Source organism: Haliaeetus albicilla, chromosome 24 (assembly GCF_947461875.1).
Source record: "Haliaeetus albicilla chromosome 24, bHalAlb1.1, whole genome shotgun sequence".
In the NCBI taxonomy this organism is placed as follows: Eukaryota; Metazoa; Chordata; class Aves; order Accipitriformes; family Accipitridae; genus Haliaeetus; species Haliaeetus albicilla.
The window spans coordinates 20,859,101-20,885,424 of record NC_091506.1 but is presented as its reverse complement, the minus strand read 5'-3'; the positions used below and the strand labels follow the sequence as shown (position 1 = coordinate 20,885,424).

Genomic DNA, 26,324 nt, shown 5'->3' with positions numbered 1-26,324 from the left:
AACTCTATCCCGGCCCAAACCAGCACCCTTCCCCTGTAAAAGAGAGGGGTTTGATGCCAGGGCAAACGACAATTTGCCGACTTGGCAGAGTACGGGTGCCCTGAGATGTCTCAGGAGAGGCAGGCTGGGCTAAAGCTTCTCTCCTCCTCCTCCTCCTCTCCGGGTTCTGTGGTCTAGCGGAGCAGCTGGGGCTTTGCCGCAAGGACACCCTGGGTCCCGGTCTGCTGTCCTGCAGGCAGCAGCACAAGCCAGGAATGACACTGTCTGCTCAGCACGCTCTGGGTGTTCTCCGTGGGAAGGACAGCATGGGACTGGGCTTGTTGTTCCAGCTTTATTAAAAAAAAATAATTTGTTAAAATACAGCTGTTTTCCAGAGGAGGATTTCACTTCTTCAGGGCTCAGCAGGGGCCAGCAGCACAGTGACTGCAGGCTCCATCCTGATCTTGGCATCTCTCTTATCGGGATGAAGATGGCCTCCGCTGCGAGAGTCCTGACCGAGAGTTCAGGGTCTTTTGCCAAGGGCAGAAGGGCTGCAAGAGAAGGAAGCAGAGCAGACATGACCCCCCCCCTGCCTGCAGAGACCCCCAGGAGTCCCCTCCAGACCATGGCACCCTGCCCAGGCCCCGTCCCCTGCCCCACCAGCCCCTCCTCGCCGTCGCAGGTCTCCCGCAGCTTCTGCCTGCTCAGGTTCCTCGGGTGCCATGCGGCAAGACCTTGCTGCCAATGCGGTGGTGGGGACTGGGGCCAGGCTGGCAGAAAAGGGACCCTGGGGACTGTGGCCCACCGATGAACCTGATGGCCACCTCTGGCAAGGTGGCTTGAGTGTCCCACAGGTACGGCAGGCTCTGCCAGAGGTCTTCTTCCACCCTCTTCTTGTCGTGCACTAACTAGAGAGAGCACAAGGGCGCAGGGACTGGTACGGACCCTCCCAAGTTGGCCGGACCAGTACCTCCTCCCAGTACCCCCTTCCCCCTGGCGACTCCTGTCTCCCAGCCAGAGCTGGGAGAGGTTCAGACAGCCGCAGGCAGTGGGGGCCCGGGCATGCTGAGACCCCCTCTTTCATATTGCTAGGGCCCATATGAGTCAGCATTTCCAAAGGGCCGTTTTTAAAGCCTGAAACCAAGGATTTTGGCCCTAAAACGGGGCTTTGGACCCTACAGCTGGGTCTTTGGATGCTCATTATATGCCTCGGACATTAAGGAAATGAGGCTTTGAGCCCTAAGTGAGGAGTTTGTACCTTAAAATGAGGGTTGGCACCCTACAATTGAAGTCTTTCAATCCTCGAATCAAAGCTTTGGACCCTAAGCCTGAGGCTTTGAGCCCTACAAGTGGGCTTTGGACCCTCCAAATGAGGGTTTGGACAGTCCAGATGCAGCTTGCACCCTAAAAATGCTTGTCTGGATCCTAAAAAAGAGGCTTTGGACCCTGAAAATGAGACTATGCAAACTAACCCTGAGCTTCTGCACCCTAAAAGTGAAGGTTTTGGAAACTAAAATGAGGCTTTGGAAGGCAAAACTAAGAGTTTGGAAAGTAAAAATAAGGGTTTGGACTGTATAAATTTGGATTTAGACTCTACAAATGAGGCTGTGGTCCTTCCAGATCAGACTTTGGGGCTTAAAAATGATGCTCTGGGCCCTTAAAATGAGTCTCTGAACCTTAAAGATGGAGCTTGGAACTAATAAATTAGGTTTTGTCCTCCATATATGTGGGCCTGGACCTTAAAAATGACTGTTTGCACCCCCAGAATTTAAATTTATGCTTTTTGCCCTAACATTGAGGCTTGCATTATAAAAATAAGGGTTGACACTTGAAAAACTCAGGGTTGAATTTTAAAAATGATGCTTTGTAACGCACAAAATCGTACTTGTTCACTGTAGCTATCTCCATGGCAGGTTAAATTTCTCGCCGTCTATTCTGTGTTTTAGTTTCCTTCTCAGGCAAACCATGGTGACAAACAGTACCCAAAAGGCTCTGGTGCTTCCAGACAGTGGCTTGATGGCTTGCGTAACCTACCTGTAGCCCCATCCCACGGAACGTAGGAATGGTGTTACAAGTAAATAAGGTAGCGTCCTGCTTTAGGAAGAAAGTGTGTTGGACTTGAAAGCCTTGGGTAGGACAGGAGGAGCATGTCTTCTTGGGTCAGTGATGAGCGTTGGCATGTACTGTGTGATCTAGAGTTGATGTCTGTCGCCACTTGAGCTCTAGAATTACTCTGAGACCCAGGAAGCTCCGGTTTCCTTAGGCTGTGACCTAAGGGAGTCGAGATAAAGACAGTTTAACAAGTGCAGGGAATAAAAAAGGAAGCCAACTGATGTGACAGCAACCACCGACCACCTCTCACCAGCAGGCAGATGCCCAGCCATCTTGGTGCAGTGGCTGCCTTGGAAAGACTCCCCCAGTCCCGGTTTTCTTGCTGAGCGTGACACTACGTGGTGTGGATCCGTGGTACCCCTTCGGTCAGCTCGGGGCAGCTGTCTCTGCTGTGTCCCCTCCCAGCCAGCTCGCTGGGGCAGCAGAGTGAGAAACAGAGAAGACCTTGGTTCTGCATAAGCACTGCTCAGCAGTAGCTAAACATCGGTGTGCTGTCAATGCTGAAAACAGCACCGTGCAGGGTGCGATGACAGAAAAATTACCTGTATCCCAGCCAGGCCCGGTACAGAAACCCTTCTGTGCCCGCTCACGATTCTTATTCCTGTGAGAAACCCATGAAAAATAGGGCATTTGACTTATCGGGGAGAAATGTGAACACACTCCCGATCTCTGGCTGGCATCTCGCTTTACTTGCATGACCTAGAAGGTACGCGCAAGTCTACGCGGTTTCTTCGGCACCTTGGGAAAGGGCTCTCTTGCCTCGATTTCCAGGGAGAAACTCCCCAAAGCGGCACCACAGAGGTATTCCTAAACCTCGCTAACTGAGAGCCCCCAGCAGCAAATTCTGCTGACTAACACCGGGCCCGACTCACCCTCCCTAGGAGGAAAACCGTAGATTAAGGGACGCCTGGAAAATAGGACACGAAAAAGAAGTTCCAGGTGTTCAAAGCTACATTCACATTATTAGGTCAGCCCAACAGTATAAGAACACAAGGCTGCCAGATTAAACACAGAAATCACATCAGTTTTTCCCTCGTTGCGTGTTTCTGCCGTGCAGACCTCATCAAGGTCTGGCCCTGCCAGCTGGACGTCCCCAGCTCCCCGTCAGCCGTATGATGCAACAGCCCATACGACAGGCGCCCGGAGCTCTATGACGTCACTGGGCGTCTCCGTGACGAGCCGAGGCCTCTCCCCAAGGCCACCTGGCAGCCGAGACCACAACCTCTCCTGCGCGATCGCTGCCTGCCCTCGCTCTTGCCGTGCTCTGCGACCGAGAGCTGCAGCGGCCGACAAGCTCATCTGCACCCAGTCCGATGGCGAAGATAGAGAAAGGTGAAGCGTTGCTGCTCCTCCCGGGGAGGTTTCATGCCGGGTCTCCGCCAGGGAAGCCCCTCGGCAACTCTCCTGCTCTTATAGTAGGCTCGGTAGCTGCCTCCGATGTGGACGGAGCCTGGGTGGGCACCTGGAGACCTCATCGCCCACGCGGCCCCATCATGGCCCAGTTCACCAGCCCGGGACCCAAGTACTCAATCCCCGGGACAACAGGTAAAACCACTGTCGCAAGCGGGGTGCACCACATCCGCTGCCTCCAGGGGACAAGCAGCCACGGCTCCGTTCCCCCTTGCTCCAAGCCTCCATGCTCTCAGCTGCAGCAAGGACGCAGGCGGGCCAGAGGAAGGCTCAGGCTGCTCCGGGGAAAGCCCGGGAAAAGAGCTGCCGGACTCTGCTGAGCACAGAGGTGGCCGTAGCAGCACAGGAGGAAGCTTCTTCTCTGTCTTTGCTCCGAACTTGCTGCTCCCACCTCATCCTTTGCTTCTTCTCTTCTTCTTCTTCTCCTCTGCTCTCTTCTCCTCTTCTTCTCCTCCTTCTTCATCTTCTCCTATTCTACTTCATCTTCTCTTCCTATTCTTCTCCCCCATTTTCATCTTCTCTTCTTCTCCTTCAACACCACCTTCTCCTTCACCACCTTCTTCTCCTTCACTTTCTTCTTCTCCTCCCCCATAATAGCAGTAAGGTTTCAATTTCTTTCCCACTGGGCTGCGGGAAAGCAAAACGTGACAGAGGCGATCTTTACATTTCCTTTAAGTTAGCGTAGCAACGGTTTGGGGATTTAATACTTCATAACAATTGCATTTTGGTGGTATTCTGATTAATCGCACAGTGCCTACACTGTTCTTGCCGGAAGTCATTGTACCATTGTATTGGCCTGCCGGTATCATTCTTGGAGGACAAAAACCACACAGGAAGGGAAATTCTTGTGGCCGGCAACTCCAGCTACTCCACTTAGAAACTAGCTTTAAATATGGAGTTGCAGGCAGGTGTCCTTTCACAGGCTTTTCTTCCTAGGTTACCTGGTTCACAATCCCACCAAAACCAAAGCCCCTGCGTACACTTTCCAAAGGGCCAAAGCTCCCGGCACAGACAGTTGCTCTCCGGGCCCTCGGTACTACGTCCAGCCCTCCATCACCAGGAACGGGAAGTACGTGGCTCCGGCACAGCACATGGGCGGACTTCCCAAGATAACGACCGAGGTCACCCCTGGACCAAGTGAGTACCGTTTCTCCAGCACTTCTTCCAGGCGACACAAGCAGCACCGCCTGCCTTTTTGCCCTGTGCTACCGGGGCACAAAACCATCAGCTCGCGTCCCGAAGGAGCTTCAGAGGTTTCCAGGCAGAAGGCAAACGTGGCTGAGCACCTCCTCCTGACCTTTCCTCTTTGGCTTGAGGAAGAGAGCCCAGCTTCCCTGCTTTTCTCTGCTTCTCCCTAGGTGACTACTCCACCGACAAGGCCAACCAACACCTCTACAAATGCGCGCCGGCGCCGTCCATGGCCTTCCGGCACAAGGCCATCAAAACCAATGAAACTCCAGGTAAGGGAACTCGGGGAAATACACACGCTTGCAGCCCAGCCCGCGTGTCCTCCAGGGAAAACCTGCCGGGCAGCTTTTTTGACAGGCCTAGCGAAAAGCCTACACAGCAGGGCGCAAGAGTCTCTTGACGAGCTTGCTTGACGTCCCGGAGCACCAGCTTCTCCCATCCCACAAAAGAACCGGCAACTCGGGCTTGGAGCTGCCGACACACGCCACGTGTGACAAAAGACGGAGGCGTTGGGAGAGGGGCGAGACATCCTTCAAGCTCCTCGCAGCAGGCTTGGCAGGCTGCTTCTCTCCCACCCAGGCGCTGCTCCTCTCCCTGCCGGACTCACACACGCTCTCTTCCCATTCCCCTTCCAGGTCCTGGCACCTACACCCTGCCCAGGCTGGTGGGACCCAACACAGCCTACACCCACGCCAGCCCCTGCTACTCCATGAAAGGGAAGAGTAAGCACAACGGCTTTGCTGAAGACCTCGCCAAGGTGAGCTACGCTTCTCTGCTGTCTCGCAGCTGCTCTCCTCAGGGCCGGAGGGCTCTGACTCCTGCTGCAGCCTCTCTTCACGCCCACTTCCCTGCACCAGCAGCAAAACCCAAGGAGCCATGGGTCCCGTGGCTCTCCTGCTGCCAACAGCAACGCCGACACCCGCAGTCCCTCGCTTTCCAACACTAACAGTTTTGGTGGGGCAAAACTCATCGGCAGTAATGGGAATCTCCCTCTCCTCTGCGAAATCTGCCTCTGCAGGGGAACAGGAGGGGCCCTTGTTCCAATCGCTCCGTGCCTCTCACGCCACTTCTCTGGCCAGCCAGCTCAACTAGCGCAGCCCGCGTGGGCACCCGGCAAGAATCAACTTTTGTTGTTCTTGTTTGCTGCCTTTTGTACCCAACAACCTCCCTGCCTCTCTTACAGACGCCAGGTCCTGCTGCATTCCCCAAGGTGGAAGTGGACACCTACAGGAAAAGGGCTCCCGTGTACACGATGGGAAGCAAAAGTGGAATTGGAGGTGACAAAACAGTGAAGCCAGGACCGGCAGACTACTGCCTGGGAAAGGTAAGGCAGCCTGCCCAAATCTCCTCCCCTGCTTTGCAACAACCAGCCCTTAAGCATCTCCCCCTTCCAACGGGGCTTCTCAGAACTCCAGACCACCTTACTGGAGCGACAAACCGCAGGACAGCAGGCCTGCTCCCTTGCCTTGGCCCAAAGCCGAGCAGAGTGAGGCCAAAGAACACATCTTTGCCTCTGCACTAGCTCAGGTGCTCAATGGTGACACATGCTCGCACATTACAAGCTCTTCAGGAGGACACACTGCTGCAGAAGGCACAAGCAGAGCCAAGGGCAGACCCTTCTCACGCAGGGGGGATCAGCTGGGAGGGCAGGGGTGTCTAGCAAAGTCTGGGTGGAGCTAGAAGGGCTCTGGACTTGGAGCAAGTGCCAGTGCCAGCTCAGCTCCAGCCATGAGCTTGCCCTGCCAGACGGAGCGGGCACGTCGCTCCATTTTGCGTCAAACACAAGCTCTTTGCTTTGAGCGGCCTCCTGAAGACAATCGAGGGATGGATTTTACCTGCCCCTAAACTCTTTTTTTTTTCTCTTGCCTTTATATGCCTCTCCAAAAAGGGAGAAATGCCAATCAGTAACAGCAGCAGACCCTTAGAAATGTCCTGATCACACAGGAGGTTTCCATCAGGTGTGCCACTGGCACAGGGGGAGTTAGCTGAAAGTGCCCGGGCGCGCACACAGCAATGCACGGCAAACGGCAAATGCACGGCCATCAACTTGTTATGCCAGACGGCCTTCGCCGAAGACAAAAGTCTTCTTGCGAACAAGGCACCACGGTCACCTTTTTTTCTTCTCGCTTTTCCCCTTCCAGGTGACGCTGATCAAGCCCCAGGCCCCTGCTCCCACTTTTGGACTCCGCCATTCCCTCTACACAACCCCTCTACCATCTCTGCAATAAAACGACATACCCCCAAAGGTCTAGTCTGTTCACCTTCAGCTGTGGCGAGAGGGGGTGCGCGAGGGTGAGGACGATGGGCCGTCCCCATTTTGTGTCTATGCCTCAGCCAGACATTGCAAGATGAGGTCGAGGGGAGAGCAGCGAGATCAACAGCGCAAGCAAGGCAGAGGGCTCTGACAGCACCGTTTCACCTGACCGCAGCTAAACGCTGCCCCGTGAAAGCAGTCCGGCCCTTCCCCACACACTCTCACCCCACGGCCGAGCGTCCCGCAGGCACAGGCTTGCCCCCGAGGACACAGCCCACCTCGGCACCCCAATTTCAGTGCACGCGGGCGGCTTCTCTCCAGGGTGCAGCCAGAAACACAGCCGCTCGGCGTGACCTCTCGCCATGGGCTGAATAGCACAGGCGAGTCCCCAGAACGACGACAGTTGGGGAGAAGGAGTCCAACAGACATGATGACGGTTGCGTCCTCCGGGTCACCTTATAAAAGTGCACGTTCTTGCTCAGGGCCCAGGAAAGACTCCTGTGCTGCCCCACTTGCCAATGGCCAGAGGGAGGGGACAACTCAATCATCAATGGAGACAGAGTAAATGGAGCCGATGGAGGAGACAAAAATCGCAGAAGGAGGGGTGGAGGTTAGCGGGAGCACAGAAGACCATGCCTGACTGCAAGGAGGTGTTGGCCACCGTGGCCAGGAAAATGCCGATTCATGGCCCAGCTGCCGGCGGGATCTGGCCCTCGCCAGGGCTGCACGGTGCAGCAGCCTGCAGACGGGCACGTCGTGATGAGACGACGTCGGCGCCGGGAGTCAGCGCTCTGCTTCCATGAGAGAAGCCAAGCAGGAGAGTCGCAGGATGCGGCAGCAGACGACGACGGCTCCGTCCCCTCTGGGGAAGTTGGACAGAAGCCTGCGCAGGCTGGGAGAGCTGCAGCAGGTGTCCGGGGAGAGCAAGTGGCCCGGGAAGAGGGACGCAGCCGGGGTGCGGATCATCAGGGAGAGCAGCAAGAGAGGAACCTGCAGCCCAAGGTGACGGCTGCATCCCAGGAGCACGGCTGTTTGACGCAGCCCATGCCAAGGCATCCTGCCTGCTGGGGGGGTTCATAAGCGTGAGCAATACTCGCTCGCTCCATCAGACTGCACGGCATGGTGATGGTGACACAGCGATGGTGATGGTGACAGTGACACAGTGATGGTGACACGGCGACGGTGATAGTGACACAGTGATGGTGACACGGTGACACAGTAATGGTGACAAGGGGACTGTTGCGTTAAAGCGTAACAAAGTTTGGCAGAAAATAAACCCCCGTGCATTCCAGCTTGTCCTCAGATATCAGAGGGGCTGGGGGCGGCCAGGCTTAGATTCTGAGTGATGCCCAATTCAGCACTCTAAGTCCGGTCACGTTCGATTTATTGAACTATCACGATTACAGATGCACTAATAGTGCACTGTCCTTTCAATTTAGTCACGTTCAGCGAGCTATCACGGCTAGATTTTAATGAATAGTACAGTTTATTAAAGCAACAGGAGTACAGGTTCTTTTGGATTGCCGGTGATACGTACACTGTCTGCAAAGCACGTGCAAATAATAAGGCAGTCGACTACAAGGACACTAAATTATGGAAAAACTCTACAGAGAGTTTCCTGGGGAAGTACTCGGTATAATGAGGGTCCGAATCTCACCCAGTAGGCATCTCATTGGGGGGGTGGAGGGGAGAAGAGATGTTCAGCCCCTCGACTGATCCCAGAAGTCAGCGATGTCCTCCCGACTTGTCTACGATGGTATCTTCCCCAGCATTCCTCCTCTCTTAAGCCCTTTTATACTATTTTCTTATTTTTACGTGGAGCTTGAGTGACTCTAGTCATACATACCTTTATTATGATTGGTGTAAAATCTCCTCGCTTTACTTCTAAAGGTCTATGCTAGAGAAAATTCAGAGCGCATGCTCAGTGAGGGGTGGTTGCACCTTAGAGGCAGGTAGCTTTTGGGACAGAGGTGTGTTTTGCTATTATAATGAGATTATAATGAGCAAAGTTCCATGTCAGTACTCCAGAGCTGGGCACTTACAAATCAGAAGTAAGACAACAGCATTGACAGAACCCCATTGTTTCGCCTCCTTGCTGTAGTGGATTCAATGCAGGAACCTTCCATTCTTGTTCCTATGGTTCCAGTTCCCCATCCCTGCGGTGATTTCGCAGAGCCTGGCCGCGGTGTCTCTGCTCTCCTCCGCCCTCCGTGTTGTTTCTCAGAGTCAGCACACCAAGCTCCCCTCGTGTTGCTGCCATCTAAGGTTGCAGATTATGTTGCTTAGGGAATTATTATGGAACAGATTCCTTGCATATCCACTGTATTCCACCCTGGAGGTTCACCTTCCCTTAAGAGAGGCGGGGGGACATATCAGTAAGTCACCTCCAGCAATTCTTCCACACTGGGCTGGCATTCTTCTGAAGTTCCCTCATTCTCTTGGAATCGTTTCCTTGGTCGTCTTCATTCTGCTCGCATCTGCCAGTTTCAGCTAGTTCTGGGTTAGCAGCATTAGCTTTATCAAAAAGTGGACTCTCGCTCAGCTCTTGCAGCCTGAGGCTTCAACTCCTTTAGCTTCTAGTGCTAAGCCAGGCTATTCACCCTAACAATTCCCAGCACAGGTAACGGCAAGCTCTGCCGGAGCAACTCGGAGAGAACGGGGATGACTGCTCCCCAGGACAAGAAGGGAAATCCATCTCCTCTCTCCCCAGCTGCACCAGCTCTCTGCTGGCGTCATAATGCACTGTCCTGGTTTCAGCTGGGATGTAGTTAGCTGTCTTCCTAGTAGCTGGTACAGTGCTACGTTTTGAGTTCAGTATGTGAAGAATGTTGATAACACTGATGTTTTCAGTTGTTGCTCAGTAGTGTTTAGACTACAGTCAAGGATTTTTCAGCTTCTCATGCCCAGCCAGGGCACCTGACCCAAACTGGCCAACAGTGTATTCCATACCATGTGACGTCCCATCTAGTTTAGGAACTGGGAAGTGGGGGGGGCAGGGATTCGCCGCTTGGGGACTGGCTGGGTGTCGGTTGGCGGGTGGTGAGCAATTGCCCTGTGCATCATTTGTACATTTCAATCCGTTTATTACTACTGTTGTCATTTTATTAGTGTTATCATTATCATTATTAGTCTCTTCTTTTCTGTTCTATTAAATCGTTCTTATCTCAACCCAGGAGTTTTACTTCTTTTCCTGATTTTCTCCCCCATCCCACTGGATGGGGGGGGAGTGAGTGAGCGGCTGCGTGGTGCTTAGTTGCTGGCTGGGGTTAAACCACGACATGCACCTTCAAACGATGTGGGCTGATGTCACAGGGGGATGCCCCGCATCCCAGGGAGGTCTCCCCAGCGCTGCTGGCACTTCCCGGCGAGGCTTGGGCGCTGCTGGGCACTGCTCAGGGGCTCCCCACTGCTGCGCTTCGGAGCTGCTCCACAGCCAGGAGCGGGATCGGGAGGCAGCGGGGCTGCGCTGGGGGGACCCCGTTGTGACCGGCAGAGCAGCAGGGGCACGTCGGAGAGGAGTTCTGGGCGAGGAGCTGCGAAGAGCATCCCTTTCCCTGAGCGGAGGGCAAGCGGCAGGCGCGATGGAGGGCTGCTGCACCATGGCCATCAGCTTGGAGCTCAGCAGCTTGTTCCCCACGCTCCTGCAGCTCTCCACCAAGGGTAAGGGGTTTGGGAATTCCTTCCCGAGGGGTCGCACCGGGGCTGGCCTCTGGAAAAAGCTGCAGCTGCCGGGCTGTGGGGGTGACTGGACAGGGCTGGGGGCTGCTGCGAGAGCCCTGCCTGGGGGTCCCACTGGACTCGGGGGACGATGTGGCAACCAGGTCCTGGTGCTGCCCGGAGCCCCGAGGCTCCCATGGGAATGGCTCCGTCCCCTTGCGAGGGGGGCCATGCAGGGCCAGCTTTCCCTGGAAGCTGGCCCCTCGTGGGGTTCTGGCTCTGGGATGAAAAGGGCTTCTGCATCCCGGGGGCTGGGGGGGACAGCTACACCTCCCACAAGGCTCTCGCGAGCCGGCTGGAAATGCCTGTGCTGTAAATCAGCCCTTTCCCTTGAACAAAGTCTCCTTTGGGAGAACCTCTCGTCCTCCCCGTGGGACCCCCTTGTGCCACCAGGCTGGCAGATCACATCCTGGGCTCTGGGGTGCCAAGGCTTTCTGGGGGTTAGATGGCCACAGCCCCGGTCCTGAGCCCTTCCCACATCCCCATTTGTACCCCAGCCCTGCCCCGGGAGCAGAGTAAGGCTGGCAGTCGGAAATTGGGGCACAGCCCAGCTCCGCAGCCGTGGCCGCGTTTGCCTGGGCTGTTTGCGGACGCCGGCATCTGTCAACCCCTGGGCGAGGAGCTTGCCCAGAGGCTGTGAGCTGGCTGGCCCGGAGCCCAACACCTCTTTCCTTTGCTTTCCAGAGGTTGTGGCTATTTGGGATGCTGTGTCTGTGTACATCCTGGGACAGCTGAAGCAGGACAAGGTGGGCTGGCGTCTTGGTCCCCCTTTGCCCCGGAGGGCCTGGACCCCGGGAAGCGAGCCCTCCCTGAGCATCGTGGCGGCACACTGAGACAAGCCCATGTGCCCAGAGCTGCTTCTTGGTCAACCAGGAGAGAAACCAAGTCCAGATCTAGTCTGAGAAAGCATTCAGCACACGATAGGGCTTCACCCTTCGCTGTGGTCAGAGCGGAGAGGCCGAGCGGGGAGGCAGGTGATTATGCCGGTGCCATGCCAAGGATAATCCCTGGGAATCAGTCCCAGGGGTATTCCCTCCCTGTGCTGGAATTGCCTGGGATCTTCTCTAGCCAAGGGATGTTAGCGAATATTTTGAGGAGGGCAAGAAAACAAATGGAGAACACGGGCCTTTTCCTAAGCTTTCACTTTTCCCATCTCTGAAGTACTCGCTCATCAGCCTTTTTGTCTTTTTCCTGGGCAGGGTGTCCTGGTCGCAGGACTCGGGACCTTCGCTATGCTCCAAGAGCAATTCCAGGGCAAAGAAGAGGTGTATGTGGTTCGAAGACCCGTCTTCCGACTGGAGCTTGATGTGTTGTGTCTGCAGGAGCTCGCGTTCCCCACAGTAGTTATCCCTGGTAAGAAAGCAGCGGCCACCCTCCGCTTTCCCCCTCCATGTCTGGGGGGGGAATGTGTGCTCTCGGCTCTTTGGGAAGGGCTGGGAGAAGTAGAGAACTGCCTCCAAAGGTCAGGGGGTGGCTTGAGCTCCCCCAAAACTAACTGCTCCCCAAGGGCTGTTTCTGTGAGCACCCTTCCCTCTGGCATTTTGTTTTATGAATCTTATGTGGAAATTTGGCCTGCTGTGACAGTGACCACGTTCCTCCTCCTCGCAGGCAATGTCAAGATCAAGCCGCTGAACTACAAGCGGCTGTCGCAAGCCACCTCCTTCCCACAGCACGTGGTGAAGGACTGCGTGCAAGAGACCGTCCTCTTGTACTCTTCCCAACTGAAGAACGGGCAGCGCCTCTCCTTCGCCTTCAAGGACATTGGTGTTCTGTCCTGCAAAGACGACCTCCTGTGCATGCGGTTCTATTCTGACTGCGTCACAGGGCTGGAGAGGAAGGCCAGCCGGATTGCGCTGCTTCACACTGTAAGTTGCTCGAGGTTTTGAGGGCTGCTTCCGTGTCTTTGGGAAGCCTAAGGAAGGCTGAGCAACCCGGTCGCCGTTGGCCAGCCTGGACGTGGCAGGACAGTCAAACACCTTTCCCCGTGCTTGCCCCCGCTGACTTCTCCATTAGCAAAGAAAGTTTCTTCTGGGTCCTTGCCCTACAAAAAAGCCCAGCGGTGTTATTGCGCGGTCTCAGTGTTGGCTGTGCAGCTTCTCCAGAGCAGAGCAAGGGCTAACGCTGATGGAGGAGGATTTGGCAGAGAGGTTTGGAGAAGTGGCTTGCTTTTGGAGCGGGAGACAGGTCTGCTTCCTTTGGGAGCCAAGAGGAAACTGCCTTGGAAACCTTCTAACAGCTCTGTGTCGCTTTGCAGAGGCTGTGGATGCCAGGGGCAGCTGTCTCCAGTGGAGCGACCGCCTCTCAGGAGATGCAGGCTGCTCCTGCCCACGCGTTCCCGAGGTGAGTGCTTTTCCTCTGCAGCCCTTGACCGGCCAAGCGGGCGGCTTCCCAGCTCCTGCTCAGGAGCACGCGTTGTCAGGGCTTGACATTCGGCATCGAGTCAGGGATCAATTGTGAAGCAACTGGTTTCTGGGTAACTAATGCTGAGCTGGCACTATGCGTGTATTCTCCTGGAGTGACCCGGCATCGTGATCGTGTTTCTCACGCCCAGCCTGTTGTCATTGCCATCAGCGAGAACCAAATGCACATGGTGAGGCAGCGTCGGGCTGGGGGAGATTGCCACTAAAACCTGTGCAGGGCCACAAAGGAAAAGGGATGCGACGCCTCGCACGACAGTCGGGAGGATTAGTGCTGGCAAGCTGCAGAGGGTAGGAGGTCACTGTTCTTCAAGCCTGTGTCATCATTCGCGTTCCAGGTTTCAGTTCCTGGTGATCAGCAGATCGGCATCCAAGGCTTTCTCCGCCTGGCACAAGAAGGTTGCAGAAAAGCACAGCGTCAGAAGAGGTACGGGAAGGGGTCCCTGCTGTCCAGAGCCCGGTTCAAACGCACTCCCCACGGGGCTGCTCTGAAGAGCTTTCTCCTTTCCCAGGTACAGAGGGAAGCCAGGCGCCTGACAAGCTGCTGCAGAGGCGGATGAAGTATTCCCTCCCCGCGCTGCCAAACCAGGGGCCGGGCACCAGGCAGCAAGACACGGAGAAGAAGCCTTCTGCCAGGTGAGACCCTTGTGGGAAGGGATGAAAGGGACCCTTGCGCCCACGTAGGAGAGACGTCCCCTTTGGAGACTCCGGCTGTAAGGACTCGGGAAGGTCCCTAGCACGTGCCCCATGGTTTTTACGAGCTTGTTTGCCCTATCACAGGCCCCTTAGCGGGGAAGGCAGCGGAGGTTGAGCACACCCCACGTTACTTTGCTTGCTCCTACAGCAGACCTGAGGCGCAGTCCTCTCCCATCCATCTGATGGAGCTCAGGAAAGGCCCCCCCCTTGCCATGGGAAACGGTCCGACCTCCACCGCTTCTTCTGCCAGCCTGGGGAGCTTTGATACCAGACGGAGAGCATGGGGCACCCACCTGCCCCACGCTCATGCCGTCTCCTCCTGGTGTCTCTTTGCAGTCTGCTCCCACCATGTCCAGGCAGCTCCCCCAGGACGAAGGAGGCAAGCAGGCAGAAGCCAGCTCCTCCAGCCAGCCCCACCGCTGCGCTCCCGTCTTCTGAAGGCTGCAGGAGAGCGCTGCAGGTACGTGCTCTGCCTTGCTGTAACTAAAGTGCTGTTCGAGACTCGGCAAAAGCCTCTTTGTGCAGAGAGCCGTCCTGAAAGGGTTCCTTGGCGTGCATTCATCGTCACCTCCGTCAGGTCTTCTTCAGGAAAAGGAAGGTGCTGCACACCCTTCCCGCCTGCTGTTGCCCCCGGGTTGTCATGAAACGCTTTTTCTTCTGGCCAGGGGCTATGGAGAACGTACAAGTCCTTTCTAGGTCGTTGACAGTGGAGGTCTTTGGTCACTCCGCTGTGTTTGCCGTGAGTTGAGGAGCCTGGCGTGACTCCACGGCCCCCGATCTGTTAGGGGCAAAGCGCTGCCGACCGACCGGCTGAGGCAAGGGGCACCAACACGGGTCAGACCCGAAGGAAGCCCCGCCGGGAGCTGAGACTAATCCTGCCTGCTGCTGCGATTCTGTCCCCTCCAGGAGGTCTGGAAGCTGTCTGCAGAGTGGGAGCGAGTGAAGACCCGGTGGGAAGAGCGGCGACAGCAAGCAAAGGCAGAATGGGCGGCGTGGGAGGCCTGGTCTGCAGGGGAGGACCGACAACCGCCCCAGGTACGGGGCAGCAATTGACACCGCTGAGAGCAGCAGCGGCCCTCTCTGTCGGGGCGGCAGGTCTCTGGGGGGGTGGGAGCGGGACTGACACGCAGCTGCAGGGCAGGGGTTTGCCCGCTCATCCCCGTGAGGGAGAGATTGGCAGCAGGACCCGAGGGGCAAAAGCAGCCATCAGCCGTGATGACGGGCACGCTGGTGCTGAGCCTCCCGGCTCCCAGGTCCCGCTGCAGGCTCCTTTCGAGAGGTCCTCTGGGAAACGGCACCTCTGTTTGCCGTCTGGTTTGCTGAGAGCGTCTCCTCCTCGGCAGGTGCTCGGCACTGAAGGCATTCGGGCTCCCCACCCTCCAGCCCAGCCCAGGAGAAAGGAGGTCGGCGGGAGGTGGAGGAAGGCTGAAAACCCTCTCCCAGCAGAGGAGATGGCAGCAGCCGCCCAGCTGCAGAGACTCCAGCCTGAGTAAGTGTGCGCTGGCTCCGGCCGCAGCCCGGGGGCACTCGAGTGGCTGTGACCCCGCAGGGATGTCCGCGTCCCCCGTCCCTGCGTCCTGGGGTTGCGTAGGACACCTTCCGATGTCTCCTAACGCGGGGATGACCTGGGTTACCCCCGCAGCTAAGACCCAAAGCTCACCGCAGGGTGAAAGGCTGAGTACATGCGGCACCGGGTGGGTGCAGGGGCTGTGCGAGGGCAGAGGCAGACGGGGTCTCCGGCAGAGGCTGAGGGATGACGTTTCCCTGTTGTTGCAGCCACCTTTCCCCACGAGCGGCCCAGGTCCTCAGAAGGCTGGAGCCGCATCAGGAACGGAGGACCATCTTCAGGCACGTCACTGAGAACAAGCGGCGGAAGCTGGAGCAGCAGAGGCAGCTCCCCTGGTAACTATCTCCAAAGAGGGATGGTGCTTCTCCGGCTGCAAGGCCCGTCCCTCCACCGAGGGCAGCCCTGGGGGAAAGAGGGCATTTCTCTGACACCCCTGGTGAGACAGAAGCAGGTTCTGGAGGCTGCCTTTGGGCTGGACCTCCCTGGCAGCCAAGGGGGCTGCCTGGGCACCTAGAATTGGCTTTCCATGTGGGACGTGAAAGTCCTGGCTGAAGACAGAGGGATCCCTCTGATGGCTGCCTCTCCCCGTTCCAAACCAGAGAGCACGTCCTTCCCTCGCAGAGTCCTGCCCCAAGACACCTTGCCCCGAGGGGGACCCCTGTACGGGACCCCCAAGGTCTCTGCCCCACTTGACTCGGCCCCAGGCTCATCAGTTGCACCTGGGACCTTCTCAGGGCCTTGGGCATCAGGGGCCTCCCCCTCTTCATAGACAACTGGAGGCTTCGTCGCAAGCAGATCCCATCACCGCTGGCCTGAGCGACACCTGCAGGGTTTCTCTGCCACCTCCCTGTCCATAGGGTCACAGGCTTTCTTTCTTCCTCCCTAGCACGCGATGCTGGTACCGCAGCAGAGGAGAAGGTGCCGGAGGCGGCGGCTGTAGCAGTGGCTGTTAGCAAAAAGGGGCTGGGAGGCTTCTCAGCTTCTCAGATCCACCTAAAAATACAAAATAAAGGGCTCTGGGGCTGTTCCCAGCTGGACTGACTGGTCTGTGCCTGGTGATGGTCTAAAGGGGTTACACACCCCCCGTGCGTGATCCCAGAACGGCTCGTAGGGGCAGGAGGGAGTAAAGTCCATGCATACCCCACAGCGCAAACACGTGCAGCCCCTCTCCCGCACATCCCAACACGGAGGTAGCACGATGGAGGAGGCTCTCGCCCCCTTCCCGGGGAAACCAGCACAGCTGGTGCTTCCCTGAAGTGCCCGCACGCTCCCGCACGCAGCATGGAGAACCACTCGCAGGGCCAGAATCTGCGTGGGATTAGAGGGCTGTGACCATGCTGTGACCACGGAGGTGTGGTTGGGTAGATGGCACCGTGGGAGGGCTGCGGTGGAGGGATGCGGGCTCGTCGGGAAGGACCGGCCGGGAAGGCGAGGAGGTGGACTTGCCTCCTGCTTGGGGTGGGACAGGAGCCAGCCTGTGGGTCAGGGTCAGCAGACAGACCAAGGTGGCTGGAGTGTTAGCAGGGATCTTCTAGAGACCTCCTGTTCAGGAGGAAGAGGTAGCCGAAGTCTTCTTCAAACAAGTAAAGAAGGAAGCCTCACGTTCACAGGCCCTGGTCCTCATGGGGGACCTGAACCACCCTGGTACCTGCTGGAAGGATGGTCCAGCAGGGCTCAGGCAATCTAGGAGGCTTCTAGAGTGCAGTTCCTGGCATGTGATGGAGGAACCAAGAAGGAGATGGAGGAACCCAGAAGGAGAGGTGCTCTGCTGAACCTGGTGCTGGTGCTGGAGGAACCAAGAAGGAGATGGAGGAACCCAGAGGAGATGGAGGAACCCAGAAGGAGAGGTGCCCTGCTGGACCTGATGCTGGTGATGGAGGAACCCAGAAGGAGATGGAGGAACCCAGAAGGAGTTGGAGGAACCCAGAAGGAGAGGTGCTCTGCTGGACCTGATGCTGGTGATGGAGGAACCCAGAAGGAGATGGAGGAACCCAGAAGGAGAGGTGCTCTGCTGGACCTGGTGCTGGTGATGGAGGAACCCAGAAGGAGATGGAGGAACCCAGAAGGAGTTGGAGGAACCCAGAAGGAGAGGTGCTCTGCTGGACCTGGTGCTGGTGATGGAGGAACCCAGAAGGAGATGGAGGAACCCAGAAGGAGAGGTGCTCTGCTGGACCTGGCACTGGTGATGGAGGAACCCAGAAGGAGATGTGCTCTGCTGGACCTGGTGCTGGTGATGGAGGAACCCAGAAGGAGATGGAGGAACCCAGAAGGAGAGGTGCTCTGCTGGACCTGGCACTGGTGATGGAGGAATCCAGAAGGAGATGGAGGAACCCAGAAGGAGATGGAGGAACCCAGAAGGAGAGGTGCTCTGCTGAACCTGGTGCTGGTGATTGAGGAACCCAGAAGGAGACGGAGGAACCCAATCAGAGATGGAGGAAGCCAGAGGAGAGGGAGGAACCCAGAAGGAGATGTGCTCTGCTGGACCTGGCGCTGGTGATTGAGGAACCCAGAGGAGATGGAGGAACCAAGGAGAGGTGCTCTGCTGGACCTGGTGCTGGTGATGGAGGAACCCAGAAGGAGATGGAGGAACCCAGAAGGAGAGGTGCTCTGCTGGACCTGGTGCTGGTGATGGAGGAACCCAGAAGGAGACGGAGGAACCCAGAAGGAGACGGAGGAACCCAGAAGATGGAGGAACCCAGAAGGAGATGGAGGAACCTAGAAGGAGAGGTGCTCTGCTAGACCTGGTGCTGGTGACAGAGGAACCGAGAAGGAGAGGGAGGAACCCAATCGGAGATGGAGGAACGCAGAGGAGAGGGAGGAACCCAGAAGGAAAGGTGCTCTGCTGGACCTGGCGCTGGTGATTGAGGAACCCAGAGGAGATGGAGGAACCCAGAAGGAGATGGAGGAACCCAGAAGGAGAGGGAGGAACCCAATCGGAGGTGGAGGAACCCAGAGGAGAGGGAGGAACCCAGAAGGAGAGGTGCTCTGCTGGACCTGGCGCTGGTGAACAAGGAGGAACTGGTTGGGGATGTGAAAGTCGGCAGCAGCCTTGGCTGCAGTGACCCTGAGGTGGCGGAGCTGAGGATGCCGAGGGGAGGGAGCAGGGCGAAAAGCCAAGGCCACAGCCCTGGCTTCCAGGAGAGCGGACCAGGCCCAGCCTTGGGAACCAGCTGGTGGCAACAAGGAGACCTAACAAGGCGGGGGAAGAGCGGGGTGGGGAAGGCACGGCCCTAGTTCTGGCTGGGCTCCGGGACAGCATTCCCAGAAAAAGTCACGGACATCCCTCCGTGGATCCATCCGTCCACCTTCGCCAGCGGCGGGGGCAGCTCTGTGAGGAGAGGCCTCAGCTGCCCCTGCCGGCCTGGCAACAGCTGCGCCATTGGCCACGGCTGAGCCAATCAGCGGAGCCGGAGGCGGGCTGTCAGTCACAGATAGAGGGGGCAGGAGGCTGAGCAGCCTGAGGAGAAATGGAGGAGAGATGGGGTGGGGGCAGCCGGGGAGAGGGAGAGGGAGAGGGAGAGGGAGAGGGAGAGGGAGAGGGAGAGGGAGAGGGATAAGACCAGGACCAGGGGCAGGGGCAGGGGCAGGTATCTCCCAGCATGGATGGGCTGGGGGGACCTGGATTCCTCACGGCCCACGGGCCCTTCCGTGGTCGCCCGCCCTGGGCCCGAGCGCTCAGCCCCAGGGACAACCCCACAACCAAGGTTGGAGCGGTTCCTGCGGCTGCCCCGAGGGTCGTCAGCCCTGAGCATCTGAGCTGGGGTGAGGTGGAAGAGACTGGAAAACAGCTGATGGAGAGGAGGCAGCAGGTACAGGGCCTGTGGCTCCTGGGATTAACTGAGACTGTTACCGTTAAGTCGGCCCTTCAGAAACTCTCTAAGGCTCAATTCTGGAGTTTTAGAAAGCAGGCGTTCTTTATTGCAGCGCTGGATGGATGGGAGGATCATTCTGCCTACCTGACAATTCCTGGTGCTGGAAGGTCAGTGCTGTATCCCCACCTCTGAGTGAGATGAAGGTGCTGATGCAGGGGCAAGACCGAGCTTTCTCAATGCCTGCCTCAGTGCTGGAGAGAGGACGGATGCCGTAGAGCACGTGTGGGTTTTTTGCTCTAAAGGGCATATGACGGGACTCAAGCCCTCGGTAACAGGTACTGCTCTGGCTCTCCTGAGCTCTGAGGAGCACGTTCCTGACCAGGTGTTTGCAGTCTCTCTTAAAAAGGATTTCTTGGCTTGTTCTGCAAGAAGGAAGCCTTCAGTTGGTGCAGCAGCAATCACGTTGGAGAACAGGACCCGGAGCTGGGGAACGGGGAAAGGCCTTTGGCTACTGTAGAAACATAAGCTGCAGAATTCTTCATGTCACAAAGACAGACGTGACACCGAAGTCAACTTTCCAAGAAAAGTAGCTTTGCCACTTTGCCCCAATTCTCACTAACCTGGGCAACGAGGATGGGAAATGGGTTACAGCCTTATCGAGAAGGAGGCAGAGTGGAAGCGTGTCAAAAGTCGCTGGGGCCGGGGCGCGTGATTTTGGGGGGCGAGCCGTGAGGGCCGTGCCGGCTGGGGGGGGCACAGCCCACATTGCCGGAGACGGGCAGTGGCGCCGACTGGGCCGTGCCGGGCCGGGCCACCCTCCCGGCGGCGGGGGCAGAGAGCCGAAGCCCACGGCCATGGCGCGGGGCAGCCGGCCAAGGCCAGCCCGCGAGGAGGGAGGTCTGGGGAAGGTGCTGCCAACCGCCAGGGAGAAGACAACGCTCTGGGCCCAGCCCCTAAGGCTGCCCCGCAAGAAAGGGAGAGGTGGAGGAGGAGGAGGAAGCTGACGAATGAGCGTGGAATGTCCCAGCACAGAGATTAACGGCCAACTTTATTGTACGGGTGGAGGGGGATCAGGACCAGTGCTCGGGGATGGCGCACGGCTGGTCCCATGGCGGCGTCCGGGCCGGCTGTAGGGATGTTGGGCCCGGCGTTGCAAGCGGGAGCGGTCTCGCATCCGCGCGGGCCCAGGGGGGCTGGAGCTTCTGCTGCTCTCGAGCGCTGGGGAGCCGCAGGAGGACCCCGCTGGCAGCTGGCTGGCGGTGCTGGGGCTGCTGGTCTCGGGTGCTGGGGAGCTGTGGGACGGCCCCGGCGCCGCCTGGCTGGGGGTGCTGGTCTCAGCACTTGGTGCTGGCGCACGGCTTCTGTCACGGTGTCTTCTGGGCCGGCTGTAGGGGTGTTGGACCCGGCGTTGCAAGCGGGAGCAGTCTCGCATCCGCACGGGCCCAGGAGGGCTGGAGCTTCTGCTGCTCTCGAGCGCTGGGGAGCTGCAGGAGGACCCCGCTGTCAGCTGGCTGGCGGTGCTGGGGCTGCTGGTCTCGGGTGCCGGGGAGCTGTGGGACGGCCCCGGCGCCGCCTGGCTGGGGGTGCTGGTCTCAGCACTTGGTGCTGGCGCACGGCTCCTGTCATGGCATCTTCCGGGCCGGCTGTAGGGACGTTGGGCCCGGCGTTGCAAGCGGGAGCAGTCTCGCATCCGCACGGGCCCAGGGGGGCTGGAGCAGCTGCTGCCCTGAAGTGGCGGGGAGCCACAGGACCGCGATGCTGCCTGGCTGGCGGTGCTGGCGCTGCTGGTCTCCGGTTCCGGAGACCTGAGCGATTGCCCCGATCCTGCCTGGCTGGCAGTGCTGGGGCTGCTGGTCTCCGGTGCCGGAGACCTGAGCGATTGCCCCGATCCTGCCTGGCTGGCAGTGCTGGGGCTGCTGGTCTCCGACGGTGGGGAGCCGCAGGAGGACCCTGATGGCAGCTGGCTGGTGGTGCTGGGGCTGCTGGTCTCCGGTTCCGGAGACCTGAGCGATTGCCGTGATCCTGCCTGGCTGGCAGTGCTGGGGCCGGCGAGCTCTGAGCTGGCACTGGAGGCTGTAAGGGGAAGCAGGAAGGTCAAGGGCTCGGCCCCCAGGCCCGGGGCAGGATAGGCCAGAGCGGTGCCCCCAGCCCTCCTAGAGCAGAGAGGCTCTGCCAGGCCCACCCTGGGCTCCCGCTGCCAGGCCTTGCCTGGCCCCTGGCCCCAGCCCAGGGGCAGCCGGGTGCTTTGCCTCTTACCGGTGCCCAGGCCAGCACACGCGTCGCACTCCCAGCTGGCCGTGCTGCTCCTCAAGTCGGAGCAGCGTCTGTGGGTGCCCTCGGCAGCGCAGGAGCAGCACAGGAGCAGTTGCCAGGGCCTGGGGAAGCAAACGTGCTCATGGCTGTGAGGACAAAGTGACCGCAGCACGGGATTGTCCGGCCGAGCTCTCGGTCTCGGTCCTTGCGCCTCGAGCCCTTGGCGAGACAGGGTTCCCGTACAGAGCCCCGGGGTGCAGCTTTGGCAACTTACCCCTCTTGCTCTGCCTGCTCCCTGCCTCCGGGACAAAGGCACTCCCTGGCATCGCAGCGGCTGTGCCTCTCGCCTAGTTCTGCGTATGCACGCCTGTTCTCCCATGATGGCAGTCTGATGGAGAAAGGAAAACGGATGAGCCCCTGCTGCCCCGGCATAAGGGAGATGCAGGGCGTCCCTGCTCGCCCCCCCCCGCCCTGTTTCCAGCTCCTCCGTGAAGCTGAAGCCCAGACTCGCGGGACAGCGGAGGGCCAGGAAGGACAGCCCCTGGGGCGGCACAGCGCTTGCAGCCTCCTGTCTTGTGAGCCGGCCAGAAGGACACCAACCTGAAGGGGATTCGGATCCCCATGGTGAGCATTTCCGAGTGAAAGTGCTCCGTATCTCTACAGAGTGGGCACTGGAAGCAAATGCCGGCGCACATAGCCTGTCCCTGCAGGAGGAGAAACGTAAGCGGCACAAGTGAGGCCCTGGTGCTGCCGAGCGCCTGCCGTGCCCCGGGGGTGAGCAAATCCCGGGGGCGAGGGGACGGCTCCTACCTGGATGCAGCCCCTGTGGAACCAGGCGTGTTTGCACGCTGGGCACACCATGGTGCCGTAGGACTTTCTCTCCTCCACAAGGTCCAGGCAGATGAGGCAGATGGTGTTCTCCTCCGGAGCCGCCTCCACTGCCTGCTCTGGGCGGTGCTCCCAGCAGAAGGCCCTGGGGGCAAGAGGAAAGGGATGGGCGAGGTGAGAAGCGCTGGCTCCTTCCCCGGGTGGCGGCAAGGAGGGGAGACGAGGTGTGAAGGAGCCCCAGATCTTGTCTGGCTGTGGCTATGCCTGAGACTGGCTGTTCTGAAATGTCACTGCGGGTTCCTTCCCTGTTGGGCTGATGCTGGCAGGAAGAGGATTGAAAGCAAGCAGCCTCCCCTGTGGGGGCCAGCTGCCCTTACCTGTAGAGCCCAAAGAATTGGGTGACGCATCCACCCTCCACGGCACAGGGGAGATGGAAGCTGCGGTGGCAGCCTGTTTCCTGGCAGGAGATGGCGGCCCCGCTCTCGCCACAGACGAAGCAGTGCTGGAAAGAGCAGAGCAGCCCCCATCAGCGGCAGCCCCAGGGCCGCCGCGGCCAGCCCCACGCCTCCGGGCAGGGCGCAGGATGTGGCCGCTGCTGGGTCACACCCCGCAGATGCGCCTGTCGGACGAGGCTCCTGTGCTGGAGCCTCTGTGGAGCTGCTGGGAGCAAGACTCCTGCCCCAGAGCCGGCCGGAAGGGCTGGGATTTCTTTCTCGGATCCAGGCTAGGGTCCCGCAAACCTCTCCCGGCACAGATCTCCCCGGTCTTGTCAGGTGCTCACCTTCTGCGCTGCCTGCGCGATTGTACATCGAATATCCTCGGGGAGAAATCCCATGAGTCCTGCTTCCCTGCCCCCTCGCTGAAAAAGCCCGCTGGCAAAAAGCTGCAGCAGAGAAAAGAGGAGGAGCTGCTGAGGAGAGCGTGGCAGGGACTGCCTGTCGGCAAGCTGGAGGGAGCCCCGGCGTAACTCACCAGGCAAAACACGTGGGCACAGAGCCCTCGCTTCTCCAGTTTGGCCCCGCAGAGAGCCGGGTCAGCCTCTGCCCGGCGACACAGCAGGCATGCTGGAGGGGAGAGAGCAAACGCCACTGGGAATGAGCACCTCTGCGGGGCCGGGGGAAGCGTCCCTGAGGGATTGCCCCCAAGGGCCTGCTCTGCCCCTGCCGAGCTGGCTGACGGGCAGGGCTGGAGGCCTTGGAGAGGAAGGGGGCATTGCAGGCACGGGGGTCCCAGCAGGTGCCCACTGCCCAGCCTGGGCCCCGCTGGCTGAGGACAGGAGGGGCCCTGCCCCGGGGTGGTCGGGGAGCTCCTGCCTCCCCCTGCCACCGCTCTCGGCCCCACGCCGGCCGCCCCGACAAGCCCTCTGCTACGCCGCGGGAGGGCTACTTTGCTCTCACCCTGCTCCATCGAGTCGGGGGCCTTCTGCTTCCTTGCGGACATGGCGCACGTCAACGGTGAGCGTTTGGAGAATCCCTGTCCCAGCAGCGCCGGGCGTCTCCTCCAAATGCTCCTCTGCTGACTCTGAGGGAGAAGCGGGGCGCGGGCGAGGGAGAAGCCAGAGGCGGGTGAGCTTGCAGCACAGGCCCAGCGCCCCGAGGCCTGGGGCCCCCCTCCTCCCTCGGCAGCCCCGCACCAGCCCCGTCCCTCCCCTGCCCTCTCCTCACCTCACCAGGTCGCACTGACGGGCGGCCTGTGCCCAGCGCTCCTTTTTGTGGGCTTGCCCCCGCGGGTCACAGTGGCCGCTGTGACATCAGCACCGCTGGCCCGCGTGCGCCCCGACTACGGGCAGGGACGCCCTCGGCCACCTGCCGCCCGCTCTGAGGCGGCCACCGCCTCACAGGGGTGGCTGCGAAGTGCCGAGGCGGGGGCCCGAGCCCTCGGCACCCACGTCACCGGGGCGTCACCGGGGCGGCTGAGGGAGCTGGGGCTGTTTAGTCTAGAGAAGAGGAGGCTGAGGGGAGACCTTGTCGCTCTCTACAGCTACCTGAAGGGGGGTTGTAGTGAGGTGGGTGCTGGTCTCTTCTGTCAGGTGGCCGGAGATAGGACGAGAGGCAATGGCCTCAAGTTGCGGCAAGGGAGATTTCGGTTAGATAGGCGCGTGATTTTGGGGGGCGAGCAGTGAGGGCCTGTCACGACCCAGACTGGACAGACCAGGGAGTCGTGTTTAATTTGAAATTCTCTCGGGCTAAATTAAGGCGAAGCAACACCAAACGATCGGTTAAAGATTTTATTCATGACAGAAGCCAACTGAACTGGGGAGGCGTGGTAGTAGGTGGCAGGGTTTCTCACAACAGGAACTGGCATAAGACTACTTCTGTAAACCGTGTAACCATATACGTCAATTGAGGGAATAAGGAGATCCCTGCCGTTGAGTCAGGAGGTTCAGAGCAGACCCCCTTGCTTTCCAGACTCCTCCTCAGAGAAGGGTCTAGGGGCGGCTGCATCTACTCTTAGTCTCAGACTTGGTCAACGGTTTCTATCTTGAAACGGATGAGGTGTAGGGACTTTGGCAAAGGAAAAGGAAAGAGAGAAGAAGACAGAGAGAGAAAAAGGAAGAGAGAAAGATTTCACCGGTCCTGGGTCTGTCCAGCGTTGGTTCAGTCAGCCGAGGTGTCTGGTCAGCCGAGGGGTCCAGTCCTGGTGGGCTTGTCCGGTGGACAAGTTTCCTCTTGTCCTATCGCAAGTTACTTGATGGAAGAGACCAGCACCCACCTCACTACAACCTCCTTTCAGGTAGTTGTAGAGAGCGATAAGGTCTCCCCTCAGCCTCCTTTTCTCCAGACTAAACAGCCCCAGCTCCCTCAGCCGCTCCTCGTAAGACTTGTGCTCCAGGCCCCTCACCAGCTTGGTTGCCCTTCTCTGGACACGCTCCAGCATCTCCATGTCTTTCCTGTAGTGAGGGGCCCAAAACTGAACACAGGACTCGAGGTGCGGCCTCACCAGTGCCGAGTACAGGGGAACAATCACCTCCCTGCTCATGCTGACCACACTATTTCTGATACAAGCCAGGATGCCGTTGGCCTTCTTGGCCACCTGGGCACACTGCTGGCTCGTATTCAGCCGGCTGTCAACCAGCAGCCCCAGGTCTTCTTCTGCCGGACAGCTTTCCAGCCACTCTTCCCCAAGCCTGTAGCGCTGCGTGGGGTTGTTGTGACCAAAGCGCAGGACCCGGCACTTGGCCTCGTTGAACCTCGTACAATTGGCCTCGGCCCATCGATCCAGCCTGTCCAGATCTCTCTGTAGAGCCTTCCTACCCTCAGGCAGACCAACCCTCCCTCCCAACTCGGTGTCGTCGGCAAACTTGCTGAGGGTGCACTCCATCCCCTCATGCAGATCGTTGATAAAGATATTAAACAGAAGCGGCCGCAGTACTGAGCCCTGGGGAACACCACATGCGACCCACATTTTCTCCTGCCTCCAGGGTTTGTCAGCTTTCTGTCAGCCACAGCTTTGCCGGATTCCCACTCGAGGTGACTGGAGGCAGTTTTGCTCCTGCCCCACTTGGCTTATGTAGTTTTGGGCTGTCCCCACTCGGGACATCTGGTATAACCCCTTGTTCCCACTCAAAACATAGCCCCGTGCCAGCTACCGTGAAGAAAATTAACTCTATCCCGGCCCAAACCAGCACCCTTCCCCTGTAAAAGAGAGGGGTTTGATGCCAGGGCAAACGACAATTTGCCGACTTGGCAGAGTACGGGTGCGCTGAGATGTCTCAGGAGAGGCAGGCTGGGCTAAAGCTTCTCTCCTCCTCCTCCTCCTCTCCGGGTTCTGTGGTCTAGCGGAGCAGCTGGGGCTTTGCCGCAAGGACACCCTGGGTCCCGGTCTGCTGTCCTGCAGGCAGCAGCACAAGCCAGGAATGACACTGTCTGCTCAGCACGCTCTGGGTGTTCTCCGTGGGAAGGACAGCATGGGACTGGGCTTGTTGTTCCAGCTTTATTAAAAAAAAATAATTTGTTAAAATACAGCTGTTTTCCAGAGGAGGATTTCACTTCTTCAGGGCTCAGCAGGGGCCAGCAGCACAGTGACTGCAGGCTCCATCCTGATCTTGGCATCTCTCTTATCGGGATGAAGATGGCCTCCGCTGCGAGAGT

The 26,324-nt window shown here is 58.7% G+C and overlaps 3 protein-coding genes and 1 non-coding gene across 5 annotated transcripts; 3 read left to right on the top strand and 1 right to left on the bottom strand.

Annotated features, from left to right (window-relative positions):
* The first annotated feature begins 2,137 nt into the window (after nucleotides 1-2,137).
* Nucleotides 2,138-2,222, top strand: LOC138681856 (small nucleolar RNA SNORD45). Its single transcript, XR_011322056.1, has one exon. It is a non-coding gene; the product is annotated as a small nucleolar RNA SNORD45 (small nucleolar RNA).
* Nucleotides 2,223-2,838: 616 nt separating this feature from the next.
* On the top strand, nucleotides 2,839-6,917 carry LOC138681805 (ciliary microtubule associated protein 1A-like). Of its 2 annotated transcripts, XM_069769721.1 has the most exons (6): nucleotides 2,839-3,636; nucleotides 4,438-4,638; nucleotides 4,860-4,961; nucleotides 5,325-5,446; nucleotides 5,873-6,013; nucleotides 6,831-6,917. In XM_069769721.1, exons 1-6 carry the CDS (start codon nucleotides 3,405-3,407, stop codon nucleotides 6,915-6,917), a joined length of 885 nt encoding a protein of 294 aa, XP_069625822.1. In that variant the 5' UTR covers nucleotides 2,839-3,404. The 2 variants fall into 2 exon arrangements, with proteins under 2 accessions (XP_069625822.1, XP_069625821.1); XM_069769720.1 differs by lacking the exon at nucleotides 6,831-6,917 and having other exon boundaries at nucleotides 5,873-6,316.
* A 3,312-nt stretch (nucleotides 6,918-10,229) lies between these two features.
* On the top strand, nucleotides 10,230-16,382 carry LOC138681804 (uncharacterized). The gene is made up of 12 exons (XM_069769719.1): nucleotides 10,230-10,603; nucleotides 11,345-11,406; nucleotides 11,860-12,013; nucleotides 12,269-12,525; nucleotides 12,915-13,000; nucleotides 13,416-13,504; nucleotides 13,590-13,713; nucleotides 14,110-14,233; nucleotides 14,680-14,808; nucleotides 15,117-15,262; nucleotides 15,550-15,675; nucleotides 16,227-16,382. The coding sequence occupies exons 1-12, from the start codon at nucleotides 10,237-10,239 to the stop codon at nucleotides 16,291-16,293; spliced, it is 1,731 nt and encodes a 576-aa protein (XP_069625820.1). The 5' UTR covers nucleotides 10,230-10,236; the 3' UTR covers nucleotides 16,294-16,382.
* A 3,818-nt stretch (nucleotides 16,383-20,200) lies between these two features.
* On the bottom strand, nucleotides 20,201-23,925 carry LOC138690848 (PHD finger protein 7-like). The gene is given in 9 exon segments (XM_069811965.1): nucleotides 20,201-21,225; nucleotides 21,409-21,527; nucleotides 21,680-21,793; nucleotides 22,006-22,136; nucleotides 22,138-22,378; nucleotides 22,611-22,735; nucleotides 23,015-23,116; nucleotides 23,206-23,297; nucleotides 23,631-23,925. Coding segments are annotated over 9 exon segments (1,992 nt in total). The 5' UTR covers nucleotides 23,674-23,925.
* Nucleotides 23,926-26,324: the final 2,399 nt, after the last annotated feature.

Coding starts and splice junctions, on each gene's coding strand:
- LOC138681805 (XM_069769720.1), top strand. CDS start 3,405: ATGGCGAAGATAGAGAAAGGTGAAGCGTTGCTGCTCCTCCCGGGGAGG. Junction 3,637..4,437: donor CTCAATCCCCGGGACAACAG/GTAAAACCACTG, acceptor TTTTCTTCCTAG/GTTACCTGGTTCACAATCCC. Junction 4,962..5,324: donor CAAAACCAATGAAACTCCAG/GTAAGGGAACTC, acceptor TTCCCCTTCCAG/GTCCTGGCACCTACACCCTG.
- LOC138681804 (XM_069769719.1), top strand. CDS start 10,237: ATGTGGGCTGATGTCACAGGGGGATGCCCCGCATCCCAGGGAGGTCTC. Junction 12,526..12,914: donor GGATTGCGCTGCTTCACACT/GTAAGTTGCTCG, acceptor GTCGCTTTGCAG/AGGCTGTGGATGCCAGGGGC. Junction 13,001..13,415: donor CCTGCCCACGCGTTCCCGAG/GTGAGTGCTTTT, acceptor TTCGCGTTCCAG/GTTTCAGTTCCTGGTGATCA.